Below are 19,377 nucleotides of genomic sequence, written 5' to 3'. Positions count from 1 at the left end.
TACCTGACCTGAAGTGGGAAGTCTTTCCCATTGGAGCCAAAGTTCAGAGCCCAGCTTACTAGCTTCTATTCATTATTCATTCAATTTTACATTAATACATAATATCACTAATGCTTCTCTATGGATTTCTTATACATCAGAAGAAGCAAATAGATATTCATTTAAATATCAGGATGCCAGAATCTCAGTAAATTGATATAGTGGTCTTGAACAGACTGGTACTGCATGAAGCTTTCAGACAGTCAGATTCAAAACAAAATCAGCAGCATTTCCATCCCATGCTGCAAACAACAGAACATTAATACAGACCTAATTCAAGTTTCTTGAAAGAGTCACTCCTTATCTTACCTTTCATCTCCAAAACACTGGACCTAGTCGCATAACCTCCTAAAGCCTCCCCAAAAGATTCACAATTCCACTTATCTGGCAAGAAGCTGCATGACAATCCCCTTACTGTGTTCTAATTTCTAACTCTCCAACAAGTATTTCTGAAGCTCAGCTTCTCCTAAAACTAATTTTCATTTCTATCCTAACCTCATCCATTTTATTAACAATTTTAAATCCATTTACTTCTGCTCTCACAGCTTATCTTTTACTGCTGTCTGCCACAGTAAAAGCATTGATGGAAAACAGCATCTTTCATGGACACTGCAATTTAAAGAGGTAATTGAGGTAATTGTTATTGTTGATGTTGATTGTTCTTCTCTTTTACTCATAACATTTTTTTTATTAGGCACTCGGCTGTCTCCACATGCCAACATCCTTTGTGAGGCATTTAAACAGCTGAAACAATTAGCAAATGTGTGAACAGTAGAAATCAGAGATGATCTGAAGAACAGTGGAAAGTGCCAAAGAACAGGGCCAGATTTTTGAATGATGATTATAGCACTAAATGTACATCATACCTGGGAGACCAAGGGCCAAAATGGTCAAGTATAGAAACATGTGGAAGTGTCAGTGCCAACTGTTCGCGATTTATAGGAGTAATGTGACAAAGATAAAAATTAAAGCACAGTATCATAAGCAGCTTTGCATAATCTGGATGGGAATAGGCTGCAGCCCACATAGCATGGAAGCCAAGAATACATGTATGACTGTGGCTGTCATTCAGACTCTTCCAAACACTTGGAAGGACACCAGAGGGATCCGGCAGAGACACAGAATGATGTTTTTTCTCTAGAAAACCTCTAAGTATGCATTATGCGATTTATAGAATAGTATGTATAAATCCCTTGTGATTATTTAAGGATACCATTTAATCTTGTAATTACCATCTCCTCCGAAGAGCTGCGTTCAACTGATGGCACTGCTTCAGGGCCTAAACGATTTGTGTTGGAGCGCCATCTACTGATGCACAGCTGACACAACTTGTTTGACAAGCATCTCTGCAGCAGTGCCAGCACAAGCACTTTCTGCCCCGTCATTCTGCATCACGTACCTCCCAGTGCCACACAACTCACACCTGCAAAACTATATTCCAGGTTTTGCAGCGAGCACAGCAGTAATTGCACATTAAGATGTGGGGTGAAATTTAACCTACTGAGGCCCTATTCTTGTGGAAGGATGGATGAAATGTGGTTTGTACTTCCCTGACCTAGCATCCAGCCCTGACTGTGGAAGTGCTGATAGCTGCTTCAGTTTGCAACTCAGTTGTCTGCTGTAATCTTTTGCCTTCCTGAATAGCTCATAGAGTAAGAATGGTTTCCACAAAGGAATGTGTATCATTGCAACACAAAATTAAAAAACAGAAATAACACGCAGCTCTGCAGCCTGGGTAGCACTGTGGACCACAAGATTCATGAGGAATTCACCACAGGAAAATGTCTGGAATTGCTCCAGCTGTGCTAGTGCTGCACAAAGCCTGCTGGCAACAGTGACAAAAAGGGATGTGCAGGTTCAAAAATGCACCAGTTTACCAACAAAGGGAAAGAATTGCACAGGCAAACGCAGTTACACCTGGCAGCAGGATAACTCAGCCGGACATCACATGCACAAGCTCCTGTCCAAAGGGGGTTCTGCCTCAGAGGAATAATAACATGCAAATAGAAAAACCAGAACATAGAAAGTTTCCTTGGATTTGCTCATAAAGCACCACAGAAATCTTTTTGTAGGATACAATTTCTATCCTGAGGTCTAATTAAAATCATATTGCATGTTTATACGGACAAAGATATCCAAGGGTTCAAATAAGAAATAAAAAGTAGACCACATATAATTAAAATAAGTCAGAAAAATACTTAATTATGTGCTTTATCCTCTCAGAAAAACAATTTAAGTATCTGTTTCCTTTGCCATCAATAATGACATTAACTAGGTGACTTTCAGCCATCACAGGAGACCAGTAAAGAAAGGGCCTCCTAGGGCTATGTACATAAAGCCTGTGTGTACAGTGCAAAATTATCTTCTGGACCTGACTGTGTTTCCTAAGACAGTGTTTTCAACCCAGTTCTCTCTGAATGTATCAAACATTTACATTTTTCTTCATTAATACATCAGATGCAGTGTAAACACTAAAAGCCAAACCGACAAATTCATCACTTCAGCCTTTTTCTTTTCCGTTTGAGTTTTACTTTGATTCTGCCCTTGCTCTGGTAACCTCCAGTCCTGAAAAAAATGCTGATTAGGCCTTGTCAAGACTACCTGTATCCATATGAAATTGCCACCTGCCACAATGGTAGAAACCAAACATGAATGCCTGGCATGAAGGCATAAGATCTGTCAGAAGCTTCTAATATTTTCTTGACAGAAGTGCCTAGCTTAATTTGAGTTTCTTGAAACAGCGCTGTTGGAAAATAAAAACAGGTACCATGACACTACTCCACTGCACCTGAGACTCACGCAGTGCCAGAAGGGCCACAAAACAACCCCCACTTAGAAAATAATTTAAAAAAACTGACCTTTTCCTCAGCTTCTTCCCCTGATGCTGCGATCCTCCAAAGGCTGCTGCTCCTCCTGTGTGCTGCTGCCCTGTACCACCTGCCGGGACAACGCGAGCGCTTCTCTTGCCACTGCAGGGATGGCCATGTCGTGCTTCCCCCGTCCAAACAACAGTCTCATGCTTCCTGAGTGTGTGCTGGCAATAGCAGCTGCTCTCTGATGTGTGGGCTTGGCCCTTGGTGCCCTTCTCTTGTCCCAGCTGTACGGGGAAGAGACATCAGGGCCTCAAGACACTAGGGTGTCCCACGGCTCCCTTCCATAAGATGCACACTTTAGCTACACTGTATTTTGGTGGGCTTCATCCTATTTCTTCTCTTTTTGGCTGTGCATGGCTGGTAACCAGCACAGCAGCACTGGGCTCCATGCTCCTCTCAGGAGGCCATTTTCTTTTTCCCGCCTCAGTCCTTCCGCTGTGGTGCAGGGGCAGGGAGAAGCACTAGGGAGGAACCTGGCCAGGCAGGCATGCAGAGACCCCTAAGTAATCTCGACCTGCATACGAACACAGGAGTGGCCATGAAAATTCTCATCATGCTGTCTCAAGGCACACAGCAGCTATGGAGACCAGGGAGGCTCAGCTGAGGGCCATAAGGGCACTCAGGTGATGAGTGCATCCTCGTCACCTCTCCTGCACAGCAAAATGGCTGCCGTGCTGGAGTGCAGGAAAGGAGCCCTAGGAGGGAAGTGGGGACAGCACTTTCTGCTGACACAGTGCTGTTTTCTTCAAAGAGAAATAACTATTTTTTGTTTCATCTAGGCTTCTGCTATACAGACACAAAAAGCAATAATGTGAAAAGCAGGAGCTGTTCATGGCCCCCATGACAAAAACTGGGCTTGAATTTGAGGAGAAGTCATCAAGCCTTATGGTTTCCTCTCCAAAATTTTAGTCTAAAATTTCCAGCTAATGTATGCCTCAGTTCCATGTTTACATAAAAAGAGGCCGGTCTCTTAGAAAATGTCACATTTCAGGATGGTTCTTGTCTTTACAAGTCTAGCCATTTGAAGTGCTGAAGAGATATTGTGGAGCACCAAAGTCAGGGAAAAATATCTGGGTGTATTCTGAAACCATTTTTTCAACTCTTGTGGGATATTCAACAATGTTTTGAACGATCATTGTAAATGCCTGAATATCTGTTCTGTATCTCTGTTACGCATGCATGCCATCTGCCTGAGCATGAACATCTGTGATCCAGATTCTGCCTTGCTAATAAAAACATACTGGTATGTTTCTTTCATGAGTTTTTCTTTGCTGATGATTACGCTAATACCAATTTAGTGTAATTTCCCTAAATTAAGCAGAGCTTTTTTTTCCCCACTCTAGTAAGAAGAGCCGATTCTTCTGCATTATGTCAGTCTAAATACATCACAACAAAGGCCAGATTTTGGCTTTAATTATTTTTGCTTCCAGTAGACTCTATTGAAAGAGATGCATACCCAAACTTCCCACCTTCGTTAGAAGAACTGTTTTCACTGTCAGTTTGTGAAGACAAACTGCTATAAATTATACTGTCCTAAATCATAATCCTAGCCCAATGATTCTTAAGAAACTTGCCTAGCAAACTCTCAGAATCTCATTCTAGTCACATCTGAAACAGCCCACAGGAACTCAGAATGCCATGGAGGGATGTAGTTTTAGCCCAAGAGAAGACGCACAGAGTCATAAACTCCCACCTGTGAAGTTTTGTAACTCCAAAACAGAACTGTCCTGTGGAGACCAGTGGAGATTTCTGAGTTAAATAATCTGATAGCAGACTTGAAGCCTTAATCCTTAATTCATTCACAGTGTATTCTGTTCAATTCTGCCACTTGTGCTCCCCATATCCAGCTGTTTGGGGATGTATTTATAATTTAAACAGTGCATGGTCTGATAGTAGAAACATCGTTATAGCACTATTACACGCATGGCTGCATAACTATTTCTTTCCTTTCACTATAAAGTTCATATATAGAATTTGCTGTAAAAATTCCTACCAACCCCCCACATACATCTTTCAAAATTTATTTATTGTGCCAAAGTCTAATAATTAACTGTGTTTTATCCAAGGACATTTATTATGAAATTAATTTCTAATAAGATTTGCTTTGCCAGGCAGTTCATAATTAAAGATAAAACTATCCAAAAAAAAAAAAAAAAAAGAAATGTAATATGTATATGAAATGAGAATTTAGAAATGGAAGTAATCATATCTGCAGGAGAAGAAAAACTCAAAAAGCTTAAAGCTCTGAAATGGGAGGGACAGGATAATCTCCATCCCTGGATTCTGAAAGAAGTGGCAGACGAAATTGCATGTCCAGCAGCAAGGAGGGCTGAAGACTTACATAGGAAAGAAGTGCATACAGTGACACCTGAATAACAGGAATGGAATGAAATTTCACAGCATACAATGTATGTATGAGAAGCCAATATCAGGTGTTCAGCACTTGAAAATCACATAGAATGAGGAGGAGATACATTAGTTGAATGGCTGCTGTGACGACAGCAGTGTGAAAAACAATCCTGAAATGCAGTAGGTTTTGGTATTACTAGTAGATACATGAAGATATTAATATCATTGTGTAAAGAATTCCTGATATCTCATGCATGTCAAATGCTCCTTCTTACTCTCCATGTTTGAGTGTTAGGACAGGTAGAAAGAAGGACTGCTGGAAAAATAGGAAAGGTTGTCTCACTGACGTAACAAAGAAAGTACAGCTTCTTAAAACATAGCCCCTTCTCCCCAAGCTTATTATCAAGTTACTGGCATTCTGTGATGCTTTCCATTCCTCCATTTTGAGTCACAAGGCTGTTGAATAGCTCACTATCGTGGAAGTGTAGCACATCAAGTCTAAAATATATGGTTTGGGGAGGATGTTAATCTAATTATTGTCCCTGTATAATCGCCCATAAATATCTGTATCATAATTTACTGCCTCAAAACAAATATTCAATATAACCTCTTTTTTTTTTTTTTTTTTTTTGTGGTAATGGAAAATCTTATATGTAAGATTTCCTACAGAAAATTACATTTTGGTTTGCTTTTTGTCTATTTTAAAAACTGAAACACTCCATAAATAACTCTTGGGAGAAGAGGTTTGAGATGTAGTGCTTCAGATTAATCAGAGCAAAGAATACATACAAATATTTTGTGAGTTATGATGTTCCCTTATTCCGTTATTGAAGAAAACTAATGGCATTGGTTTTAATTGGTACTTGTGAAAAGCTGTGTTTTTTTAGAGAGATAGATAGAACATCTAATTAGTGCATGTAATACCTACCCTTCTCTCCTGGTTAATAATTTAAAATACAGTCTGCAAATTGTAGGTTTATTTTGTGTGCAGTTTTCCTATTAAAGAGCAAGGAAGCCATTGGATGCCTTCCAGTAAATATTCTGTAAACATTGCTGCTGAATGCAAATAAGAATAACTGTAGTTAATACCTTAACCTTTAAGAACACAGTGTTCTCAAAAAATATTGTATTTCTTTGGTTGTGTATTAGTTCTGAGACAAAGAATGTTAAAATAAAGTACAAATACTGTAAATATGCAATTGCAATAAACTGTGCAGACACACAGCTTGGTCAGGTGTATATACAGAGTGAATTTATTCAAAATATTGAAGAGCGAATCTCCTGTTAAATATCCATGGAAGTTTTGTGGACTACAGCACGTTCTATTCCAACATTTTCAGATTCAGTGTCCACAGAAAATAAGAGTCAGATGTTAAGAGACTGGAGGCTTTAATAGACTTCAAGAGAACTGTCATGGGCAAGTTCACGTTTGTGTGAACGGAGGAAAGTGCCAAATCTGTGCACTCGATCCACTCTGTGAGTGGTGGGAGAGGCTGAAGGAGCCCGAGGAAGACCTTGACTGAGTCAGTTTAAAGTCTGATACAACTTCAACCCTCAAGTATTTTATCTTAACTGAAATATGTGTTTGCTCTTATATGAAAGAAGATATGTGTATAGAGAGACTGAGAGCTGATGATGTTAGATAAAACTAGGGATCGCCGACAGAAATTATTGTCCGCTACCATGCAGCAGGTAGCAAAGATTTCCTACCATTGCTGATTTCCTTCTATTTCACAGCTATGTAAAGTCACAGGAGAAAACAGGCATACATCTGAAAGGTTTCAAGCAGTTCCATTACATCTTTGTACTGAACAGATACTAAATAGAATAGAAACCGAAGGCTGCATGATCTGCTTTTGGGCATTCAGCTTTCTCTTCGGTGCTTCTTGCAGATTTTGAGATTCAGGCAGTGTTGGTGGCTGCCGTGGCTGCCCAGGCGTGCTGCTTTGGAATATCTGCATCTCAATACAGAGCAATTGCCCAGAGAAGCAGCCTGCTGCCCTGGAAGAATCTACACGGGGCAGCCTGGAGGAGCCACTGCTGTGTAGGTCAAGCTCTCCAACAACACAACCCTGTAGCAAAAGGCAACCTTTTGTGACAGTTGGATCCCACAGCTTTAGGGAAACTGTGAGATGACACATTTGGTGTCTTTTTCTATTTGTTTTCTGGAGTTGAGAAAACTAAACTTTCCTGACTTAAAATCAGCTTTGTTTTAGATTCTGAGAAAAAACTGCTAACAACTTATGGTCTGATTCCATTGTTTTTATGCTTTGTAAGAACTTATCTTGCAAATTGACTGTGATGCAAGACAGAGTTATTTTATAATTCCAAAAAATGAAACGATAGGAAATATGCCTTTGTATTTTCTCTTTTGCTTTCATGGGAAAAAAATTTTTTTTATGGCTTCACACCAGCTTCCTTCTATTATTTTATCTGCCAAAGCTGCCAGTGGGCAGTTGCTGGTCCACTATTTTCACATCTTTGTCCATAAAATCTGCTGCTGCTGGTGACTTGCTGTCCGCTGCTGAATGTCTCTTACTTTTAAATTTGCTGCATCAAGGACATCCCTTCCAAACGCATCAGTTTTATTTTCATTTCCACTTTTTCCTTCCACGCTGTCTTTGTGGACTTTGAAGTTCTAGGATCCAGCTGAGGCATCCCATCAGCGCGTCTCATGTTAGCAAGAGAGAAAAATGCAAGCTTTCCAAACGTAGAGGAAAATGAATCTGTCAGGGGAGAACAGCCTTGCTTAATTTGGAGATGAGCAGAGACATTATTTCAACTTGTGTTTCTATGTTTGTGTTTGCAGAAGTCACCTCCAGTTAAAATATAATTCAATTATTACCACCTAATGCAATCCAGAAGATTCAACTGAAATGATTCTGTTGTCACTATGGGATAATTTTATGGAAATAGCACAGAAGAGAAGAAATGCTTCTGAACAGCATCCTGTAGTGTAACTGGGTGGAATCAGCTAATGCAAGGCATCAATGCTAGCGCTTGTTTTTTCTCCCCCACTAAAATCTACAGTTTGCTTCTGACAAATAGGGCTAAGGAGCAGGCAGGGGGCTTTGTCACCTCACTGGCATTCTATCCTTAGAATTATACAAAGGTGCAGATGATGTGCTGTTGGTATGAATACCAGAGAACTAGTCCAGCATATATGCCAAAAACTAGACAATATTCTTGTCTACTCTCTCCATAAAGTAAATATTTTGATGATAATCTTCGGGTTATGTTGATAAGTAACTACTATTTGGTCATTTGATTTTCAGCTGCTTTATTGAAGTATCTGTGAAGAGTGAAGGCCAATATGCAGAAATTGTGGCAAACAGCTCTTTTTATTTATGTTGCATTGCTTAAGCTACTTCAGATATGCTGAAATCTAATTCGGGTGTTTGGTGGAAACATTTCCTTAGAAAATGTGGGATATATACCAGTCTGACAACTACAAATGGAATCCTGCCCACAGCAAGCACGTTCAATGTCTGTAGTAGTCTTTCAGCTGTCTCCTGATTTATCCATCTATTAGCTTTGCTTTAGGCTTGCTGACCAGGTAATATGACAATTTCAGTTCAAAACAGGTGCTAAGCAAAGATGGCTCTAAGCAGGCCACCTAGTTCCTGTAGTGAGTGTGGCTGTTTCTGCATAAAATCATTTTTTTGCTGTCTGGGGGAATTCAGATGTGATTTTGTGTTATTCATGTCTAAGAGAACATGACAAGAACTGTAGCTGACGGGAAGGAGAACAGGACTCTGGATTAAAAATGTGTTTGTTTCTCCGGGCAGAAGGCTGATTGACAAGCCTAGTGCTATCCAGGCTAGAATTTGCTAAATCTGAGAGCATACTGAAGTAAAATGGTGTTGCAGCTAAGGCATCCCTGAGGCTCTCACAGCTCTAACAGAGTGGACAATTCTTTGGGTTTTCAGTTTCTCTGTTTTATTAAGGTCTACAAAGGTGACCTTCTAAAGAAACAAAGTATTTCTTCTAAAAGGATAATCAGATTCTCAGAGTAATATAAGGAAGCCATCAGACTTCGGCGGTGCAGAGATCCTTACACACTGCAGACTGGCTGACCATCTTCCACTAGTTTTTGGCATGGATCTTCTTTTTTGTAGACAGGAGTTTTTAAATGCTCCATCATGTATGTGCAGAAAGCATCTGTGTGTGTGTGTTTATGACAGTCTCATTCTTTTCCCTTTAAGACTTTTTTTTGCCTGTTTATATGGGAGTTACGTTAATGAAGGATAAGAATTATGATGTGTTTTGTTTCCTTGCAGGGGTCGATTTCTCTTCTGATCCACCTTGTCGTTTTGGTACTCATACAGTAACCAGATCACAGACTTCTCAGTATAATCATTATTGCTTTTCTCCTTAGTAAAGATCTTTTTACAATAAACAAACTGCAGGCATGCTAATAAAGTCTGTATAGTTAATATTTAAGAACTTTCTTGTTACATCCTAAAATTTTTTTTTACAATTTTAAATGTAAGAACGCCATACAGTTTTCTCTGGTTCTAGCATAGAGTTTCACCTTTTTAACGCAGCAGGCATCAAACCTGTACAAAAACAACCAAAATGTCCATCCCAGTGGAATTCCTGTTTGAATTACTGAAGACACCATTTTAAAGTGAAGGAAGCGACACTGAAAGAATTTAGAAATTGAATCTGTACGTATGAATTTAGAGAAGTTGACTGGAAACGAGTTTAAAACAACCCAAACATATTTTGAACATTTCAAATCTTAAGGCGACCTGATCCTATTGAACTTTGTGTTCAGTGCACTTCATATTTTTTAAAAACATGTATATTGTGGTACAATTTCACAGTGATTAAAAGGTGGAAATTTTAGCCTACAGAAGCAACTCAAAGAACTTTATTCATTGTCATCCACGCTTGCTTTGGGCAGCATTAGACAAGCTCACGGGCATGTCAGCAGAACCTTGCAGCTCTATGACAGATAACACTGATGGATATGCTCTGCTGTAAGCTCAACAGTGAAAGGGTGACTTTGTGATGTAGGTCAGTCAGAGGACGTTTTAAAGGCTTTGACTGTTGTTATAAGGAGCTTCTAAATAAGGGGACAACTGCAAAAGAAAGCATGGATGTGCGTTAGCAATGCTATGTAGGAAGACGATAGTCTGGGCAAGGTGAAGGTGAGTCCATAGCTTTACAGTGAACTAAGCTGACAGGTACAATGGGGAAGAAGCGTAAAAGGGATTTTTCTTTCTAATGAAAAGAAAGTAGGATACAACTGATGGAAAAGAAAACTTGGATGCAGAAGAAATGGGAATTCACAAGGATGCACAACATAGTCCAGAGCAATCCCTGAAGGCTTCTGAGTGTGCAAGAGTGAGAAAAGATTTCACATGTGGTGTTTAGAGGAAAAAAAACATTGCAGTTTCCTACTCTGGACAGAAGGAGAAGGAAGTGTGGCTTTCTGCTCACTCGGAGAGATAGAAGAGTATTTGTTAAGAAGGGAAAGCAGGAGGGAGCTGGGTGTGGTGGAGAAGGGAGCATCTAAAGCCTGTCTCATTCTCTGTGGCCACTTCTGCCTGTGCAGGCAAATGTCCTACTGAGTCCTATATCACATCTGGTAGCCACAAGCATGGCAGTAAAAAGTTACCAGTGCTAGAAGACCTGATGGTACTACTGCTGTACCACTTCTTATGCTGTGACTTTACAGAAGGGATGCTTCTAAAGCACTAAGATAATTTTTGAAAAGAAGGTTTTATCTTCATCTAAAATGTCTTAAAAATTCAAAAGATATTCTCGATTTCCATGCATAAGAAAACATTTATTTTCAAGTAAGATTGCAAATATTTGTTAATGGAGATCTGTACTGAAGGAATTTCTTGATTGTGTTGCTATTGCTCTGTGAAATGTCAGATCCTAGTAGAACAATTTCCTTGCCAAAATAAATCAATAAATAAAAATAGACTGCAAAAAATGCTAGCAGGAAGTCTGAGAAGCAGAAAAAAAAGCCAAAACTGAGTTTCTGCTATGGAGTTTAAAGGCAGCCTTTTCATTTATTCTCTCTTTTAGCTAAATCGCTGCTTTTCTTCACTGTCTCACACACAAAACAACCTGCATACCAAAGCCACATACGTTATGTGATTCAGAAGTTTGAAAGTAGAGACGATATTGATATTGATGTCAATAACATGAAACCAGGAGGCTGTTTTCCTTTCATTTTGGCAGGATAACAGTTCTTATAAATGCTATTTTAATACAGAATTCTGTACGCACTTTATGTTGCAGTCTCACCATATGTTACATAAAATATTGCAGTAAACTGAGTAAGCTGCAGAGTATTATGCCTCATTTTCTTTCAAATATGAATAAGGGAGCAAATTACGATAGGCTTGAAGCTGCAATTGGATATCTTGTTCCAAAGACTTACACAAAGTTGTTCTGTCTTTTCTGTGTGGTAGTCTTGCTAATGGTGTGTGATAAGCTAACCCAAAGGTATATAGAATCACATCATGATATTGAAATAGCACAATTCTTTGAACTCTCCACAGAAATTTATACTCACAAGCAAAAAAAAAACAAACTACGCTCACTTCTCTATAAAAAGTATGACAAGTTGTTTTGAAAGAAAGTATATAGAAAGCATAATAAATCCTGAATCCTTAGGTGAAAATTGCTGAAAAAAACCCACATGACTTTTAGAGACATGGCTTATTACCAGAGAAATTTTTACTAGCCTATGGATGACACACTTTTCTCTAGACAGAAGAGTGATAAATGAAAGTACATTTGAGTAAATATTAAGTTACTCAGAATAGAAAATTACTGTGGAAAGTGAATATAGCCTACCTTTCTCCTCCACTGCAATAGTATACAAGTAAGCTTTACTTACGGAAAAAATACAGGTCAGAAGACAAGGAACATACTAGCTATCTATAATTAATACAGAGTTAATATCAATGATTAAGGGTAGCATCAAGGCCCCTGGCACAAGCAAGCTGCTCTTCAAGACTGGATTGAAAAGTAGCTTACATTGTAGACATGTTAACCAAGTGCTTTTCTGAACTGGGAGCAAACAGTAACACATTTAGGTCAAACTTTGAGAGATATGCATCCAAATTGCACACAGGCCTACGCACATGAAGTTGGCTTTGCAGACAGTGCTGTAGAAGTCTTCTAGAGAAACAGGTCTGCAGCTGAGGAAAGGACTGTGTACATTTCCATGCATACTTTGCATTCTCCAATTTGCAGAAGAAGCTGCTGGTGTGCACGCAACCCAACACCCACCGTGTGCAGTGCCACAGTGCTCCCCATACGGTGCGTGGTCCTGCTCCTGCAGTGTCCCTGAATGCAGGTCGCACGAGGCTGGCTGAAAGCCCTTCACAGAAACACTCACAGTCTGCAACATTTGCAGGCTGGGGCTGCTGCTGTGCCCGGTGAGCTAGGGAATAAATCGTGTGTGCACCTGAGGATTTGGGTTTGAATTGCTTCAAGAGCAAGTCTAACTTTGCATGCTGGCATTGTGGACTGCAGACATTCTCAGGAGCCCAAACCCTACTGGAAGCCTGGAGGACTCCATTGCTAATCCTAATGGATCTTTTGCAAAGTGAGAAACCAGAATGTAGGTGGAGCCCTGAGGGCTTGCAGCACGCAGTGGTTGCCTGCTCGCTGCTGGAGCAAACCAGACTGCTGCCAAATGTCTGAACAGTGCTGCTACCCTGAGACTGACCCTCCAGACATGAAGGGCTGCACTGAAGCCTTGCAAGAAGGCCTGCTCTGTGAGAAGGACGTCTGCAGGCTGCTGTGAAACATACTGTGTTAGTTACTGTTAGAACTGTTTCATAGCAGTAAATAGATGCTACATGGTTCTCTTGAAACTAGTGGGTTAAAAAAAACCAAAACAACCAAAACCTTTTTGCAACTACACGGTGATAAAATTTTATGGCATTGTTTTCAATGTAGGAAAAATATTACTCACATCTCAGATTTTAAAACAGCTCTTGCAATGTGTTAGCAAAAGGGAGAGTTTTCTCCTGGAAAGGGGCTACTGTGTACACCACAGTTTTGAAGCTACCAGCAGAAACAAATAACAAGCACTTTCTAAGCAGTGCTTGAACTGGAGCACTGCTATACTTTCAATTGTAAGCTTGTTTTGCTTCCAGAGAATAACGAATTCCAAGAAAAGGAGACAGATTTGTCGAATGCCACGTGCTTTCTGCCCTCGTCTTTGTACTTTGTTTTGAAAAACAATGATGAAACGTTCGGTGTGTTTTTTTTCTTCTGAAGCAGTCATTCTCCTCATCATGAGAAGTATATTCCAAACTGGAACAAAACAGAACTGAAATCTCTCAAGGCATGAGAAGTGACTGTGACCGCTGAAGCGCCAAAAGGGAAAACCGTCCCTTAAGGTGTGAGGGATGCCGTCTTTCTCTCCTCACCAGTCCAGAAGTTCCCGTACGTACTATAGTGCACTCCGCCTGCTCCTCTGCTCCAGCGGCCGCAGCCCCCTGCCCCACCGTGTCTTCTCCAGCCCCCACAGCCCAGGTCCGCCTCCAGGCTCACCCGAGGGGGCAGGGGGAGGCGGGCACGTAGGGAAGCGCCTCACCCAGGAAGGGGGAGCCTGTGGAACCGAGCAGCCCCTGGCTCTTCTCCCCAGAACGGGGCATTCCCCACCCCTGCCTTGGGCTCTCCTGCCACTCCTGCCCTGTTTGCTACATTTGGAGGGAAGCTGGCCCTGCCCCATATAAGAGCCCTGCGGGGGGCTGGGTGTGCCAGAGCGGTTACGGGGTTGCTGGACATGCAGGCCAGCGGGGCTGCAGCAGCAGCAGCAGCAGCAGCAAGCGAGAAGGCAGCAGCGCGGACCCCAAAATGCTCCCGCTGCCGCAACCACGGCTTCGTGGTGCCGGTGAAGGGCCACGCCGGCCGGTGCCGCTGGAAGCAGTGCCTCTGCGACAAGTGCTCCCTCATCGCCGAGCGCCAGAAGATCATGGCAGCCCAGAAGGCGCTGTGGCAGCAGGTGCCCGACGCCCCTGTCAGGGTGGCTGTGGGCTCCGCTCCCTCAGGGGAGGACGTCGCGGCCGGTGCCTCTGAGCAGAGCAGCCACGTGCGGGCGAAAGGCGGCCATTCCGCCGTTGGCAGTGACAAAGGCACGGCACGCAGGGGTCTGCCGCCACCTCCTGCTGGCCCTCCCTTCTGGGACTACGGTAAGGCTCCAGCTCCCTGAAACAGGTTCCCGTCTCTCCCTTTCTTCCCCCAGCTTGCACACGATGGGTGCGCAGCCTTGCTTTTGTTTCTCCTTAGGCAGGGTTTGCAGCGTGATTCATCAAGCTCTTTTGTTGCGAGGTTGAAGCTCCAGCGAGTGGCTTTTCTCTATAGGGTGCGCTTTGGGAGATAACCCCAACAGCGTTGGGATGCATGCACATACAGTGCTGGTGCACAACCTGCAGAAAGAAAAGGAAAAATGCTAAAAAATACGATGTCAGGGATGACAAGTAAATGAGGAAATTACTGCTGCAGTTGTCTAAAGCAAAAGTTTTTGATAGTGCAAAAGAAAGAGACTTTTTGGCCTTACAGCAAAGGCTGAGCTTGGCTCGGATCACTGGGCATAAAGCTGCATTTTGCCTTCATGAGCAGAACCTAAGTTTTGCAGGTGGAAAAGTTGTATGGTTTGTCACTTCTTCAGTTGCTTTCTTCTGTAGAGCCTTTCATGTCACTTGTCTAGTTTATTACTATTTATTACAGTAAACTCATGCTATTTACTATAGTAATTTTACAGAAATCCTGACTGACTGCAGTAGTCATTAGTCTGGGCCTCAGGAAAGCTGGCAGTCTACAAGGCAAAGAACACAGTGGTCTGAGAAACCCAGAGGAAAGAGTCGTTTGGGGCATGTCTGGATCCCACCTAATCTGCTTGTAGCTGTTTGCTGTTTTTCTTACCTTGGTTTCCTAAGGAAATGATGCCTGTAGATGGTGCTGGCTGTACATGTGCCTACCAGTCCTTCAGTTAATTATATTTGTAACCTGCTGACTTTTCCAGTGTAATCATAGTGCTCCAGAAGCAGATATGCTCTAGAAGCAAATTATACAGGTTCTCTACCAATAGGAGGATAGGTAGACAAGAAGGACCTTATTTGTGTTCACATAGCCGCTCTTTTTTTATAGAAAAAATCATAAATTTGTGAGGAGCCAAGCATGAAATCCAAGGGCCAGAGTCTCCAGGCTAAGGGTAGAGTTGAGTCCTGCATTTACTTCTGCTGAACAGCATATAGTGATGACTTCTTTCTTTTCTCATTGTTTCCTAGCTCACTCTGCTTTTCCTCCAGAATACAAGGTCAGCACAGAATACATGGAGAGAGACCCTGCAGGAGTGTATCCTGCTTGTTCTGGGATGTATCCTTACCACCCATTTCCCATGGGATTTGCCATCAACCAGCCAGGCTGTAAGGCAGCACCGTCACCTCCAGGGATTTCACTTCAGAAGGGTTTCCGACCCGTTCCAAGCAGCTCTGGACCAGGGAATGCAGCTTCTTTGTCAGTGAGTAGTGCCTTGTGGTTTTTTAATTACTTCTGGGAATACTGCTGGTTTTGCTTGTACTAGAAGATCTTTGAAGGTCCCTTCTTATTCTGGTCTGTTCTATTCTATTCTGTATTTTACTTTTAGCTACCTCTGAGCTGCATATTTCACTATGCGCGGGCTTTGCATGTGACAGCATATGGACACAAAATTGACCCTCCAGAAATGGAAATTTCATAGGTAAAGATGGAAACAGAAATTGTTTGGTAGTGCAGATGTGTCCTGGAGAGAGAGAGTCTCTGAATATCCTTTGCTCCCTGTGTTTCCACAGATTCCAGATGGAGGTGGAGATTTCCATCAGGCGTACTACACTCCTCTGCCTCAGTTTGTCCCACCAACTTTTCTGCCAGGGGTTCATTATATTCCACCTCCCCTGTCACTGAATGTGTTTGCTGAAGCAGCCAAGGAAGCACATGGTAAGGAATTGTTAGACGAGCCTTGGGAGATCCAATTTTAATCTGGTTTCAGTACCTAAACGCTGAGATGGATGCCCCAAGACACCTTGATTCTGGCTTCAGTTTTAAGGGTTTCCCAGATCCCTGTAATGGAGCCAGGACTGAGATCCCGAAAGCCCAGGTCAGACTGCCAGCTTGGACAGTTTAGCATGAGCAGTGTGAAACTTCTCGCACATTTGGAAAGCCTACATTTTAATTGCTGTAGATGAAAGATTGAATCTTCAAGATCTCAAATTTTTCAGACTGAATCCCACAAGATTTTAAATTTCTGGCTAGGTAAATATGTATGACCTCCTCTTTTGGGTCTCTTTCGTGTCTAGTACCTATATGTGCACATACTGTGATCCTATCTGTAAGCTGTTCATTTGGCTGCAGCTAGGAGTGACCACAAGAGGGTAGTGCTGCCCAGAGAATTAACCACTAGCACTGGATGAGTCAATAGCCAGTCTCATAAGAAGTTCTTTCTGAAAATGCAGATAAATAAGTACAACTTTATTTCCCTTCTTGAACATGGGAAACTGTAAGTCCAACTGCTTATCACACAGATTATAATCATCAGCCAATGAAAAATGAAATATCTTCTGTAAAAGGGAGGGAAAGCAGACTGATTTTCTCATTTGAATTAAAATGATGTTGATAGCGATCACATGGGATAAAATATAAGTTGAGGAGGTTTGGGCCTGATTTCTCCCAAAAGTCTCTTGTGCAGACTCATTTCTGTTAAACCAGTATCCTCGTAACTTTTCAGGACATTAGTTATTTTCAGCCAAACATAGCTGCTGTGATCAGAGGCCTGCGCAGTTGATCTGCAGGGGAAGCATGTGCCTGCCACAGAATGGCTTGCAGCCATGACGTGATGTGGTGTTTGGCCAGCAGTCAGCTCGCACTCAGTTCCTGACTGACGTGTGTGTACCTTGGCCAACAACCAAGCGCCTGCCAGTCAGCCCAGCAGTGGGCACGTATCTCCCAAGCAGTTTGCTTTGTGTCTGTCTGGAAAGCCAAGGAAAAGTAAGCAAGAGAAGTAGTGGATGAGGAGAATGTGAATATGGAAGCATCGAGGTGTATAGACATCGTGTAAACGTAAAGATATTCTAGGATATCGAGAAGGGCATCAATCAGAGCTTCAGCGCAGTGTGTAGATACTGGGCTGATGGAGGTAAGATAATATGGGCTGAGTTTGAGGAAGCTGAGAGCTGGCACGCAAAGCTGAAATTGTATGTGAGGATTACTGAGTTGTGTGGTTTAGTGGAGATGAAATCTGGGGGATACTTGCAGTGGCAGAGAGCTTGTAGCAGTTCTGAGGTGGTGTGGGAAAGAGGAGGAACAGGGAGTAGCTGGTAAACTGGAGAGAAGTAGTGGCATTGCATGTGGGAAAAGGAAATGCAGACCTGCATTGGTAGAATAAAGCTTTACTAGGCAAGCAATCATGAAAACAGGCAACTGGGATAAATGAGGTAATGAGAGCACCCCCCTAGAGAGCAAAATGCCATCTAATGACTTCAGTCTTATTACTCACTAGGGAAATTACAACCCGGGCACAAAGCCATAGGAATCAGTGCATCATGGATTATGCTGTTCAGAGAACAAGCTAGTCTTCCTAGTACCAGGGAGAAAGTACAAATTAATTCCACTACATAGTATTTTTGATCCAGGATATGTAAGAGCTTGCAGTTGTGACCCAGTGAAGGAGATGTTTCTGCATGAGGTCATAAACAAAACAGCCTTCCAGCAAAAGATACAGATGAAGAAGAAAGCTACAGTGAAACTAACAATTCTTTGATTCTGGTTTTCAGGATACCTGAAAAAAGAGAAAAACTGTAACATTAAGTACATAGGGACATGTTAGGGTCACATCATGTCTTTTTTCTTAAGAAAGGCAGTGTAGGGTGTTGTGTTGTATAATTTCGGGTTGTATTGACTAGTAGTGTTACAGAGATTAGACAAACAGAAGGTATGTCCAACAGAACAGCCAGTACAGTATTTGAGGATAGAGTCTGATTGCAAGTTGTTGGCTTTGTAAAATAGCAAGCTGCAGAAAAAGAAACAAAAAACCTGTCTCCACATGAGAAGATGAGGGAGATTTACGTGAAAATTGGCAAGTAAAAAAACCTGTGTTTAAAAAAAAAAAATAAACATCCTAAATAGATTCAAAGAGACTATTGGTCAGTCAGTGAAGGCCTTTAAAATTCCCAGCAGTGTTCGTAAGGCATGCTGCAGGTTCACTGTGGCTAAGCAGGCAGAAGAGCCTGTCTCATACTTCTATTCCAGTGCAGCTTCTGTATTTGCCATCTTGAAACAAGCGTTCTTGCTGCTTTCCTTAAGCCTAGCTGAAACAGTCAAGTGCTGTCTGAAGTACAGCATCTCAGATTGGAGAGCAGCAGCTCTTGATGTTACGCAGTTTCCAATTAACTGCACTGAAAAATGAACTGGATTTACAAAAAAAGCTATTTTGCATTGGGAGTTTCTCTCTGAAAGTGTGACTGACACCTGAAAGGCAAATTGAAATACAGGGATTTGGATGGGATTTTTTGTTTGTTTGCATTTAACTCCAATTCCTATTTCCTATTCATTTTTTTTTAGGTACTGCAGCTGACAGCCAGGATTCAGGGATGGTTAGTGAACCTAGCCAACCATCTTCTTCCCCAGAAGAAGCAAGCAGAGACCAATCTGTATGTTCTAAACAGTAAATAGTCTGGAGAAAAGCTGAGTGGCAGGGAGCACTATTTTCATTATTGAGGAGAGTGTTGTTAATATGAGGCTAGGGTGACACTTAGTTACTGAGCAGTCACAACAGCTAAAAGAAGGAGATTAATGTCTGCTCACTTCATGATCATGTTCAGAGCTACCAGCCTCACAGCTCTGCTCCCTGGCAGTGTAAAACCCTTGTTTTCACTGCGTGAAAGAGGTTTTCCAAAGCCAAGGTAAATTGCATCCCCCTTAGGCAGATGGAAGCAGGAAAGAATTACGACTTTGATTTCTGGTTTCTTTGCTGAAGTTGGATGGCTCCTTGATTTTTGGAGTGAGGTCTCCACACCATGTGCACTCTGTGGCCTTCTCACGTTCGTGGCAGTAATCAAAAATTGCTGTGTTGTTTGTGTATCAGTTTGCTGTAGCA

At 41.8% G+C, this 19,377-nt stretch overlaps 1 protein-coding gene across 1 annotated transcript; it reads left to right on the top strand.

Moving 5' to 3' along the window:
• Window positions 1-14,031: 14,031 nt before the first annotated feature.
• On the top strand, window positions 14,032-18,949 carry DMRTB1 (DMRT like family B with proline rich C-terminal 1; the record flags this gene model as incomplete). The annotated part of the gene is made up of 4 exons (XM_079535474.1): window positions 14,032-14,437; window positions 15,536-15,768; window positions 16,079-16,223; window positions 18,843-18,949. 4 exons carry the CDS (start codon window positions 14,032-14,034, stop codon window positions 18,947-18,949), a joined length of 891 nt encoding a protein of 296 aa, XP_079391600.1.
• Window positions 18,950-19,377: the final 428 nt, after the last annotated feature.

Source organism: Tetrao urogallus, assembly GCF_951394365.1.
Source record: "Tetrao urogallus genome assembly, chromosome: 5".
In the NCBI taxonomy this organism is placed as follows: Eukaryota; Metazoa; Chordata; class Aves; order Galliformes; family Phasianidae; genus Tetrao; species Tetrao urogallus.
Note: the sequence above shows the minus strand (reverse complement) of the source record. Positions and strands in the feature narration are given on the sequence as shown.